We start from the raw sequence: 13,315 nt of genomic DNA on the forward strand, positions 1-13,315 counted from the left end.
CTTCCCGGTTATAGGATGCCTTAGGTACCTATGTCTAGTTTTCTTTCATCTAGGGACCCCTTTTTGGAGATAAAGATATGCCCCGAGAATTATGGGAAATCCTGGGGTGTCCGGATATGGTAACTATCCATTATTCATTATCTCTGGGACACTACATTCCTTACATGCTGATAGACTGTATCCTCATAGGATAGTACACATGTCAATTGGTCCTTCGGGAACCTAGACATCTGCCTCCGGGACATCCTTCGGCCACATCCTTTCGAGCCCTTCGGCCCTTGCCAACATTTTCGGTAACCTTCATCTTTGCAAACGTTCACACTACGATAGAATAGGTCATCCATGCCACCCCATCAGTGCTAGGTAGGCACAAACCAGGATTAATGAAGTATCAATGCTAGTTCGTAATATTCTAAGCTCGATCAATGATTGAGCTAAGTTGAACTATCATCGATAAAAATTATCAGTGCCGGTTCATTAGTAAGACCGACAGTGAAGTCTTTGAGCTGGACCCAAAATTTTATGAAGGTAAAATGAACCAGCTCTCTAAGTCCGTGTACAGCACGCACGAGCTCAGCCTTATCTCCACACCCCTCACCCCGATGGAGCTCTCATCCTTATCTCTCTCATCTCGATCTCTCTCACTGGTACGGTGGCACTTGCGGTGGGCTCCTTCGTCAGTTCGACAACTCGTTCATCGGGCTCCTTCATCATTTCGGCAGCTCCTCTGTCAAGCTCCCTCCCTGGTCCAACAGCTCCTCCGGAGAGCTCACTCTCTGATTCGGTAGGCCCCTACCTGAATAGGCAGCTCCTCCGACAAGCTTCCTCCCTGATCTAACTACTCACCACTGGCGGCTTGCAGTGGAAGCATGAGATATAGGACATCTTTGGCTAGGAAAGGCAAGCACCACCGTCAACTTGATCCAAATAATTTTTTCCTTCTAGTTTTTTGATCTTTCTTCGATTTGCGAAGGGATTCTATACAGGAGCAGGTGATGAGAACAATGTAGGAACATCAGAACCCTCTTCTGGGAATGATAGACCAAAGTCTTCAATGGGAATCTCTCTGATGCTTTTGCTTTCCTAGACCAAATTGATCTATTTTTGTTTTGTTTTGTGACTGATTTATTCTGTTTTTGATCTATTTTTCTATAGTTTTTCATGTGCGGGTTGGAGCCAACGTTAGTTTGTTGTGTGGATCCGGCACTCCTGGAGTGGAAGAAGTCGCCGAATCGGCTCGTCATCGATGAGGCCACCAATGATGACAACTCCTTCCTCGTGCTGCACCCGGACACCATGGAGAGATTGCAGCTCTTCCGCGGTGACACCGTGCTCCTCAACGTGGGATGCGGGCTAGCCTGAGCTGTTATACTTTTGTTGGGATGTTGAGCGGATTAGCCGATTGTGGTGTCACAAAACTGATTTGTGGATGTCGAGTTAGCGACTGGAATTAGTTGGGTTGGGATTGCAGATCTGTTGGAAAAACCTTAGCTTTACCACTGTAACTTCTTGCTGAAGGGGCATAGGATGATGTAATTAATGGTTTGCTGGGAATTTGGAGGAATTTAGTAGGTTGGTGGTGTTCGGTATACTGTGTATTGATCTAATAATGTTTACACTACAAGATTTTCATCAATTTGCAGTGCATACTTTGTCTATCCATTCTGTCTATTGCAAGATTTCACCATCAATGGGTTAAGAAACCAGTGTGAATGTCAAGATTTCTGAATGCTAATATGAGCCCTATGATGGTGATATGAGCTCTATAATTCATATCAGTGCGAGCTTTTTTTGGCCATGTAATTCATATCAGTACTGGTTAGTAGGAACCGGCACTGATAAGTATCAGTGCCGATTCAAAAACCAGCACTAATAGCATTTTTGAGCTGACACTAATGACCACTTCTATAGTAGTATATATGCACTATGTTTAGCACTCAAAATACTCTTTAAAGCAAGCAATATGTATATGTATACAACAACCAATCAATCAACTAATACATACATACATATATACATACATGCATGCATGCATGCATACACACATAAATATACACACACACACACATACACACACACAAACACACACATACATACATACATATATCAATTGTGACAAGAAATAAAACCTTTTGCATATACATATGTATGTATATGTATATACTCTTTGTTTAGGTTTTATTTTGTATTAGTTTATTTTTATTTACATAAAATAAAGTTTTAAATTACTCAAATTTTGGTTTGTTACATGTTTACACAAAGTAAAATTATGCTTAATAAGCCATGTGTAGTGTAGGTTTGCAATTTATTCATACTTTGATGAAGATGTCATGCATGTCACTAACTTCCGTTTATGAAGTTATGGTGTTCTAGTTGCTCCTATGGGCTACTTGCGGTGGAGTTGATTGTTTCAAGTTTATTGATATTGCTTTTTTTTGTATGGGTTGTTCTGACATCTCTAGAATGAGTTGTAAATGTAATGAATGAGCAGATTGTGGTATAGAGCTTAATTAATAGTATGTTTTGCTATGGGTATACGTTGTTGGTTGAACATCCGCCCTTTCGGTTTTGTTCTGGTTTAAATGGAAGAAATAGTGCAGAACTTTTTAGACTTTGTCGTTAGTTGTTCTTTTCACCTCAGGATTATTGAAAAACATGCTTTATTCTATCTTTAAAATTGAAGAAAAACATGATTAGCAACTAATAATTAAACATGCTGTTTCATGACATTTTACTTGCGGAGATCTTGTATCTCACCCTTGCTTTATCATTACAGGTATGTATCAATATGACTTATCCTTCATGAAGGGCTTGAGAGTAGTAGCGCACACACCACCACCACTTGGGTTGTAATATTTTGTATGTGATGAAGTTTTTGGTTCATGTTGGTCGATAACCTAACTTGTGAAATGTACCTATTATTAGAAAAGTATGGTTTAGTTTTGGCGCTGCTGATCGATCTAGAGCTCCCCCACGCACACATATGTTACAGAAAATTACTCGATTTCTTGTGTTGTTCGGAACTTCGTGACGTGAAGGACCTGTACTGCTTCCTAGCTCCGTGCTGAATAAATCCGATATCAATCCATCAGTGCATCGTCTGAGTATAACCTGACGTGATTTTGATCCATGCTACCTTCTCGATATTAGCTCGGCTCGACCTCTGTTGCTAGCCTTTCTTTGCCGTGGTCGCAATGGTCTTGAGGGGGCAGCTGGTTGCCGCTGCAGTTGCTACCTATATATCCGACTGTTATCTTCTCGACGATATCGCCGAGGCCTGGATTGGTGGATCTACAGTTCTCCACCCGGTCATCTTTTGAACCGCTCCCTTGATTCTTCTCCTTCTAGACGGATATGTGAGCATATGCATATATGAGTTCTAGATTGATACGTGGTTGCACGTGGCTATGACGGGATGTTTCACTCGCAAAAATTATTTTTTGAATTGGGTTTTGCACGGAGACGTGATTGTGGCAGGACTTTTGTACTGACTTTAATTGGACGTGGGCTTAATCATTATGGTTATGAAATTCTTTTTCAGCAGGAGACTTATGCATTAATTAAATTATGTTGTCTTTTTTAGTAGCATCTGGTTTCATGTTTTAATAATGGTAGAGATGGGTAATGAGAAGCAAGTTTAAGGGTATTTGCGCTTTAATTTTTTGTATGTTAGCAGTAAGTTATTTATAAACATGTATAGAGATACATAAGTTTCTTTTTTTCTCTAATTAGCATGGTAATTTTTAGGCATCGAGAGCCAAGGAGGAGGCTTCTATTGTCACTCAATTACTAATATATTTTTAATAATGGCAGAGGTGGTAATAGAGAAGCAAGTATAGGGGCATTTTGGGTTTAATTTTTCATAATGTCACTAGTGTTCAATTTATAAACATGTATAGAGATACTTAGCTTTCTTTCTCTAATTAACATGGTAATTTCTAAAGCTTGAGAGTCAAGGAGGAAGCTTTTTTTGTTGCTCAATTACTAATATAATAGATTTTCAGATGGAGACAAAGGGTAAATGAAGTGTGCTAAGCACACGAACTCCACATTTTGACGGAAACTCTCTGAAAGCATCTGAAAAGTATTTGCGAAAAGTTTCCCTACGTTTCGGGTGTAACAACATTTGGCGCTACAATGTACGTAGTCGTAGGATAGTAGTAGTTGAGACAGATTCTTTCATATTGCTGAGTTTCTGGAATGATAAAAGGGAACAGATCAGCTGTCACGGCCATCATTGGCCATATACGGGAGCCCTCCCGTTTTGATAACTTTTTTTTATGCTATGTTTTCCATGATGCTAATACGCACGGATGCTCAGACTTGTGGTAATTGCCAAACACGGGCCGGAGAGTAGGCAATGGTGCAATTGGCCTAACCAATAACCGGATTTTTCTTTAAAGTTCTCCAGTACTTAACTGTACCTTGACTTCAAATGAATAAAGACTGAATTCGTGAAGAGAAAATTAAAATGAGAAAAGTTTAGTTGATGGATGATGATTATGATCTGGCGGCTGCGACCGGTGGTGCACGTAGAGCTGCTGCCTGGGCCCTTTCCGCATTGCTCACTCTGGCATTGAAGGTCCCAAACTCGGTCTTCTGCCGGGTTGTCACGTTGGCGCGGGTTCCTCCGTTGCTGCCGAGCGTCACCACCGCGTGATGCGTCACGTACTGCGCGTCCACCACGCCGATCTGCTCCTCAGGCAACTGCACGCACGTACGTACGCAACCTCATTGGTTTCCTTTTTCCGAGTAGAGTTAAGTGTATGCAATCAACAGATACTTAGCAGCACTTGCGCGCACGAGAATGGTTACGTACGTCGACGCATCTCCAGAAGTTCCAGTCGAGGCCATGGCCATGAACCAGGTCGTTCTGGATCATGTGCCAGATGCATGTCCATGACTCCCTGGAGAAGACGGGCGCCATTATCTCTACGAACCCGCTGCACGGCCGCCTGTGCACGCAGTTCCCCGCAGACGTCGACCTGCATTTACGTCCGGGCGTGCCAGTTCGATCCCGATCCCGATCGGTCGAGTTGGTTCGATGGAATAATTAGCAGCTTCCATTACATAACTAGCTAGCTAATCCATGTATGAATCATCAAATCATAGTAGATAGCTAATACGTACTTGTGTATCTCGCTGCCGTTCCTTCTAACGGTGATGTCGAAGAACGGCTTCGGCCCCCTGGTGGTGTCCAGGCCCGGCTGCGATATCTCCAGCCCGTGCTTCTTCACAATCTTCATGTACTCCTCGGCGTCGAACGTCTCCACGCCGAGGTCCTCGTCCCAGAGGAAGATGTACTCGTACGGCGCCACGATGCTTGGGTGCATAAACCTCTTGGCATACCACCTACGTACAAGCATTGGGTTACGATGTTAACTCGTCAGTTTCAGTTACCCAGAACCGATTAATGGATGCGCTTGCGCGCATGCAGTTGCGTCTTGCATGCAGCAATGGCTGCTCCGATCCTCACCATTTGGTCTGCCCCCTGACGCTGACATGAACGGCCTGCTTGGACCAATCGAACTCGTCGTCCCACTCTGTCGTCCGACCGTCGTAGTGGAACAGCACCACATCGAAATTGTCTGTGAACTGCTTTTATATATTATATGCAAGGATGAATTAGTGATATTATTCAGTTTACTGAACCACTAAAAATCGGGAAATATATTAAGATTCAGAATGGTCTCCTGCCTAATTACAAATTTCCTACCTTGTGAACAGTCGCGTTGACGTTGACTTTCTCATTATAGCCTATTGTCAGCGCCAAAAGGTACTTGCGAGTGGGCGTATCCTGCTCATTAATCCCATAAGTTAAATCAGCCATACAAAATAAAATACTTATTAGATAATAGAACAAATTTATATCCCATCCATGCGATCTGCTCATTAATCCCATAGGGTTCATAGTTATAAACCGAAGCAGGAGCGAGGATCAGAGACCTCACGCGGGTTTCCCCACAGACGGCGCAGGTGAAGATCAGACTCTGGAACTACGATATTCGGTGGTAGCCTATCCGCTCCTTTCGGCTTTGCCAGCGCAACAATCTTATACAGTACATGATAAGAAGAAAGAGTAACCATATTAGTAATAGCTGCATACTTTCAGCTTCCACATGGCAGCACCAAATATCGATCCATGGAGGCGTGCGATGGAATCATTTACAAGTTCATACTTGTACCTCCGAAGTGGCATTTGGCTGCAGGATGGGAGTCCCCTTCACAACTGATGTGCTGTTTTTGAGTGGTGCCCGAAATCTGACAAGCACGTTGCAGCCACCGAAGGTGGAGTTTGCATCACCAAAGCTCCATGGGAATACCTTCGGTGTGATTTGGACAGGAAAAGAAACGCCGATGAAGAAACCAAATGCTGCCGTAGACAAGGCAGTCAGGATAGGATTTGATTTTGATTTCATTCGCACTATTCACTAGAAGATCAAAAGTAGATGTAGCATTATTAGTCCAAAGTCAAACATAAAAATGATAGGGAAAAAGAGGTGGTCAGAGTGAATTGTAACAAGTGGCTTGTTTCACAATCTGCTAAAAAGCACTGGATGTTCAGTCATGTAACAGGTAGCAGCAACTTTTAACATATCTTTTGGTACAAAGGTTTTCCCCAAAAACTATCAAAAGAAAAGGCAATCGGATGAAACTATGCCGCCAGGAAAGAAAACAATTGTGAGTTTAGGACTTACAAGCGTAGACTTGACGCCCGGTATATGACTGCAGGTAAAAGAGAGAGTATCACAATGGTGTAACTAAATGATCTACATGCATGTCTTGTTTCTATCTATCTATATATATACTAGCTATAGCTAGCCTGGAATGGTTCGTTGTGACTTTGATTCTAAAGGAGAACTAGTGAAGTATCAAGCGAGTAGAATTTCTCATGTTACAGAGGAAAAGGGTTGCCTTAGACTAGCATCAAAGGAGGTCTTTCGGCATTCAGCACAGCTAAGTAGCTGACTCCCTACACTATCTCTTCGTGCGCCGTAAGCAATGCAGAGTAGTTGAAAACTAAGGCCGGCGTATATATACTGTGGGCCCAGATCGGACTGGACCCTTTTTTTAGAATAAAGATTAGATATATTAAACCCAGAGTGAAGTACACACTACAGGTAGTTACATGGATGCTCACGACGAGCAAATTAAAATCCAAACTGGTACACGGTGGAGTACTAGTACTAATAAGTGATTGGCTACGACGTACCTGCATAATTAGATGGATCATAGTGCAGACTCGGGACATCCATTGAGTTGTAGTCACTAAACTAGTTCTTGAGCCTCGTGCGTGCTTGTTTAATCGGCTGGAAACTTTCAAAATGCATAGTAAATTTAATATTGCTCCAACAAGTATAAGACCAACTTTGTTAGTTTTTTAATGTTGTTATCTACATGATAAAAATATGCACTTATGAAAATGCTGCTGGAATTTGGCGTATTGGTTAAATGTGTTGTAAGTTGTTAAATTCATAACTAAAGCATGAAATGTCCCAAAATTATTAATCAAATTTTGTTAGTTTCCTTATGACATTATATGTACAGTAAAAAATAATTATATGAAAATCTTGTTTAACATGCTTTTCATACAATATATAGAAAAGATTTTTTGAACTTGCTGCGTTTATACAGAAATTAATAAAAGTGTAAATGGGTGGGACCAGATATCAAAATTCATTTATGTGACCCACTACACAGGAAAAATGTTGATCAATATTTTAGGCATGCCATAAATATTTTTGTTCATCCACTTGCGGGTTATTAAAGCACCGAAAAGAGTGAGCTGTCCTTTTAGACAGAGGTTGACCAAAATATTAATAACGTGAGCAAATTTCAGTAAATCTTGTTGCATTGATTTCTTTGTGCACTACATATCCACCAAATTTGATGCATGTTGGAGCATTAATCACAGTACTGCACTTATGTTTATTACGGTGCATTTTTAATCTCGATAGATATCGACGTTCCAGAGAGCAACATGATTGAACCTGAGGTGTTGATTGAGGATTTTTCATCTGATCTGAACTAAAGCATCTATGCATGTCTCAAACTATTTTAGATGTTGTTCATGGATGAACTTCAATATGGCCATTATGTATATGCATTAGGTGGGCATTGTTGGTCAATGTCGATAGCTCCTACTTGTTACATTACCCTTCCTTGAGATTTTTATACCTTGAACCTCAATGAATAGTCATTTATGAGTACGTGTCTTAAGATATGGTCATGATTATTGCTTATTCTTGCTTTTAGATCATCTTATGTAGAAGTCAAGCAATGGTGATCACCAGCGTTCGCGAGCTATAGAATATTGTCAATGGGATGGTTATGTATTGTTGGTTCATGATTAATTATGATGGATGGATGTGAGACTTGAGTAGGTGTTAGGAGGTAGCTCCGCTCAAGTTGGTTAAGGACCATCCAATGATTGTTGTTGTCCTAAGCACACTTTTCATACTTTCATATATTCAATCATGGTATGAATGAGCCAATTATCATATGCTATTATGATGTTTAACACATGGCCCTGTGATGTCTCGTGAGGTCCTAGAGGCACCTAGGGGCTCCTGGTAGGAACTAGGTAGCCTCAGCATCTACATAAATGTGCTCAAACTGTTGGCAATGGGTTTGAGGAAGGTAGTTATGGGGCCTAAGAGGATGGACTCGTGTTGTGTGGGTAAAGTTATATCCCTTGCAAGGTGTAAGATCTATTTGTACAGCCACGCTATCAGTTATGAGCGTGCTTCAGTACATTGACATTCATCTTAGACTGACGTGTTGATCTTGTGGTATGTGTTCATGATGAGATGAGATTATGGAACTTGTGGAATGGATGAAAAGCTGAGCTATGTTACTTGCTACATTCATGTTAGGATTAGGTTGATTAATGTTTTGCCCATATGATTATTTTTTCTTATACTTTATACGTCTAGGAGTGTGTGTGTGTGTGTGTGTGTGTGTGTGTGTGTGTACACACCAGCGCGTTTAATAGAGATTTTCTGATAGTCAGTTTTCCGGTTTCAGAACGAGTGTTTTCCTATTTTCTAATAGAGATCTTGCGGTTGTCAGGTTTACTATTTTATAATGTGTAATTTCCTATTTGTATTCAGGATTTTACTATATTCGGTTTTCCAGTTTTGTAAAAGAGATGTTCAAATTGCGCTATGATTCGATGAGGTTGGATTGGTTAGCGCTGTCGGAGGGTGAACTCCTAAAGTAGGGATCCGGAGGGACCCCCTTTGAGATTCGACCGGGGGGATGATTCTGAATCTGTTTTGCGGGTGAAATAAATGGGCGTAAATACGATGGCAGGTGGAATGGAATGATCGGATGCAGAATGCAGTAAATGCACTGGAGGGATTTTTAGACAGGTTCGGGCCGCACTGAGCGTAATACCCTACTCCTGTGTGGATGCTATAAATGCACTGAGAATGTCTCTCAGGGATGTTGCTGGTTACAAGAATGTTTATCTATCCTAGAGCTTCGGGCTCCTTGTTCTTCGGTGGTCTCAGCTTCTGTGCTTGTACTGGGGTGTTCTTCTGTCTTCGGTCTTCTTTCGGGTTGGAGAGAGCGAGTTTCCGTGTCCACCGGTTCCTCTTAAATACTCGCCGGTGGTAGCGTGCCCCGAAAGGGAGGGCACGAGTTCCAAGGCACCATAAATGGAAAAGCAGCCATCATGGGCTGCTGCGCGAAGTGACGGGGGGTTGAAAACACACCCCCGCCCGGTCTCAGTCGTCATGATGGCGTTCTGCAACGGGCGCCGCGAAGAGGGCCCACCGGGCAGCCATCGAGCGGCCCAGCGTGCCCGTTCGGTCTTGTACGCCTGACACAACAAGGTGGCAGGCGGGGTGCCTTGGGCCTCGTGATGCTATCCCGAGGCGCGCCGGATGACGTGGGATGGGACCCGTGCATTAAATGTCCCCACGCCCTCCTGCCAGAATGTGGCAGGGACTGTCACCGAGCGTGGCTGGAGTAGTTGGAAATGACAGGCCACGCGCCCTCTTAAATGCGGCATCGGGCCTTTCACTGGCTGACACCTCACTGCTGGACCTCTGTGGGGGCCACCGGCGAAGGACTTCTGAGGTCCCCGGGGAACCGAGTGCTCGGGGGCCGCTGTTCACAGCCCCGAGCACTCTCTCCCGGATATGCCCTTTCTTGGTCCTCGGGGAACCGAGTACTCGGGGGCCACAGCTTGCGACCCCGAGCACTCTCTCCCGGAACTTAGCTTCCTTTGGGTCTTCGGGGTACTCGGGCGCTCGGGGGCCGCTACTCGCGGCCCCGAGCACCCCCTTCCCGGTACTCGGCTTTCCTTGGTCGTCGGGGGACTCAAGTGCTCAGGGGCCACTGCCCACAGCCCCGAGCACTCTCTTCCCGGCACTTGGTCTTCTCGGATCATCGGTGAACCCGGGTACCCGGGAACCACTGTTTATGGCCCTGAGCGCCCTCTCTCGGGACTTAGTCTTCTCGCGCTTCGGGGAGATCATCCCCGCGGGAGGTCGCCACGTGGTAACCTGCTGGTCCGGCCTCGGGACTCGGGGACCCCTGGTTCCTGTGTCACCGACAAGCGCGTTAAATACTTATTTAAGGTGCAGCACATTATATATGTGTGTGTTTGTGTGTGTATATATGTATGTATTTATTGCGAGTAACTTCGTACTCACCTTGCTTGTTGGTTCTTTCGTAGGTGAAAGTAGGTACTAATACCTTGTATCCCACTTGGAGTGGCGAGGTACTAGCTATGCTTCTTTGCGCTACTTCCACTCTAAGCTCTATTAAGTGCTAGGAACCCAACTTGTCATGTAGTATGATCATCTAGAACTTGTTTATTTAGAATGTGTCACAGCCCAATCTCATAACAATTCAAAATATTATTTTAGACAAAGAAAAAATAATAGAATAAATAGAACCTAAATAGTATATGTGCATATATGTACAAAAGGTTTTAATTTTATTTTCAAGTTTTTAATTATTAATTATATATATATTGTATGAAATATGTATTGCTTGATTTATACTATATTTAAATAATATATATAGCAAATACAAGGTAATAGAAAATGAAAAAGGAGAAAACTTACCAAGGGCCAAATCCATCACCCTAGCAGCCAAACCTGGAATATATATATATATATATATATATATATATATATATATATATATATATATATAAAGCATATTTGGTACTCCCGATAGTACAGACTAGTTTTCCTATATATATGCAAAATTACACAGTCGTTTCAAAACATAGCAAGAATATGCTACCGTCCCCCGTTCATCTGGTGAGAGAAAGGTCTTGCCCGATGAACGGGTGAGACCTTCTGGGCCCTGGTTGGTAGGGAATTAAAAAGCGATGAGTGACACATGTTGCCTGTTCACAGGTCAAGAACTTAGTATCGCCCGGTAAACAGGTGACACCTTTCTCTCTCCCGTTGAACAGGTGACACCAAGGTGTCAAACCGATGACACCTTGATTTTGCTAAAATAATTTAATGTGTGCCACTATTTTTTTTTTTTTGCAAATCGTCTAGTACCTTTGATGTTTTTTGCTATATTTTGGATACCTGAATTTGATGGAAACAGAAATTTAAACACGGTAATTTTAATGAGAACTATGATATACATGACCATTACGACCTAAATAATTACCGCATCTAAACCTAACATGCCTTAGGGAATGTAAATAACACTATTACAACATCTGGCTACTGAGTGCAACGTGGGTACTTTACCTTCTTCGCCGCTCTGGGTCCTACCTTATGCGCCCAACATGCCCTCTCGTGCTTCATGTCCCTCTCTGCCTCACGTGCTTCCCTCATCTTCTGCTACTTCTCCTGAATGTGCTTACACGTAGTCTCCCTCCTCTCATCGGCTTCCATCTCATGGAAGTATCTCCAAGCGGTGTGGTGCTCAGTGTGAAGGAGGAACACATCCATTTCCGATTGCTCAGTATCTAGCCACTGTAAGAAGTCATATAATTGTGGCGGCAACTGTAATGAAGACCAAAATATTATGTGGTAAATCTTAGTTGTTTTGTAGTAGTTTAGCAAGAAGTTATTACCAGGAGGCGGGAGCCAACATTGGTGGTTTCCTAGGGTGGACCGTACTCGCAGTTGCAGCACATGACGAACCTACTTCTATAGGTGTAGGAGAACTCAGAGGACTTCATCCCCCTACAAATATCTCCACACCAGCACATGGGCACTTCGACCCCATTAGGCGGAGTATTCGGCATGTATTACTTGGGGAAAGGATCAGACATCATTTTTGTCAGAGTTGTGGAGGTTGAGGCTAGTGGTTTGGTTGTACATGTGGGTAGGAGATCATGTAAGCGGAATCATGCTGGTGCATGGACTAGGTCCACAGAAATTGGCCTTGGAAAGCAGTTTATTCTGTAATAAGGTGTGGTCATATCAACTAAAAAGGCTACTTCTAAAAATGCTACTTTTTTAAAATACTACTTGTGAAAAGATTACATCTGAAGAGGCAAGGTCTAAAAAGGCTACTTCTGAAAAGCATAGATCTGAAAAAGGTTGATCTAAAAAGACTACTGGTGAGAAGGCTAAATCTAAAAAGGCTAGGTTTGGAAAGGGTAGGTATGAAAATAGAGTACATGTCTAGTGATGTGATTAGTTCCAGTAAAAGCTATCAATTTTATTATCATGATTGGATGTGTGCAGGTAACACAAAATTGATGGTAATATTACATTGATGCGGATAGGAAAAGGTATCTATTGGGTGGACCGGGGATGTCTCCCCCTTCGTTGGCGTGCCGCTTCACGCTCATCCTCTTCCTGCTAGTGCAAGAGTACTTCACGCCTTTGTAGGTGTTCCTCACACCTTTTAAGCTCAGCCTCCCACCTCCTTAGAATATCCTATCAGAGACGATGCTCCTCCTCACGCCTATGAAGTTCCTCGGTCTATCACTTGTGTTCTTGTTTTCGATGTTGAGGTTCTTATTGGCGCTCGTGTCTTGCCTCCTACCGCAATTGTGCTTCCTCCATCCTAATCTCGTACTCACGTTTTGTTTCAGTCCCTCTGATGTATCCCCTATAGTATGGTGGCCTGACATGGCCAATCCATTTCTTGAAACGACAAGGCTTAGGATAATAATCCTAGAGTTAGAAGTGATATACTAAAGGTATATTTAAGAGGTATGGACGAAGGCAAAGAGAGAGACGCACAATGAAATTGTCGTCAAGCTCCGGACACATAAAGAACCTCCTACCAAAAGTCTGGATCTTGAAGGACATTGACATTCGAGTTCGATGGCCACACCTGCACAATGGACACTCATGCCATTGGGGCACTCCCA

General features: G+C 42.9%; 1 protein-coding gene and 1 non-coding gene across 2 annotated transcripts; one reads left to right on the plus strand and one right to left on the minus strand.

Moving 5' to 3' along the window:
* Positions 1–985: 985 nt before the first annotated feature.
* LOC133899843 (small nucleolar RNA R44/J54/Z268 family) lies at positions 986–1,076 on the plus strand. Its single transcript, XR_009906450.1, has one exon. It is a non-coding gene; the product is annotated as a small nucleolar RNA R44/J54/Z268 family (small nucleolar RNA).
* A 3,183-nt stretch (positions 1,077–4,259) lies between these two features.
* Positions 4,260–6,834, minus strand: LOC133899182 (uncharacterized). Its single transcript, XM_062340148.1, has 8 exons — positions 6,699–6,834; positions 6,186–6,431; positions 5,947–6,051; positions 5,717–5,797; positions 5,477–5,595; positions 5,131–5,352; positions 4,820–4,985; positions 4,260–4,707 (listed from the first exon to the last, which is right to left on the minus strand). Exons 2-8 carry the CDS (start codon positions 6,417–6,419, stop codon positions 4,501–4,503), a joined length of 1,134 nt encoding a protein of 377 aa, XP_062196132.1. The 5' UTR covers positions 6,420–6,431; positions 6,699–6,834; the 3' UTR covers positions 4,260–4,500.
* Positions 6,835–13,315: the final 6,481 nt, after the last annotated feature.

The sequence above is a fragment of the Phragmites australis genome, chromosome 18 (genome assembly GCF_958298935.1).
Source record: "Phragmites australis chromosome 18, lpPhrAust1.1, whole genome shotgun sequence".
In the NCBI taxonomy this organism is placed as follows: Eukaryota; Viridiplantae; Streptophyta; class Magnoliopsida; order Poales; family Poaceae; genus Phragmites; species Phragmites australis.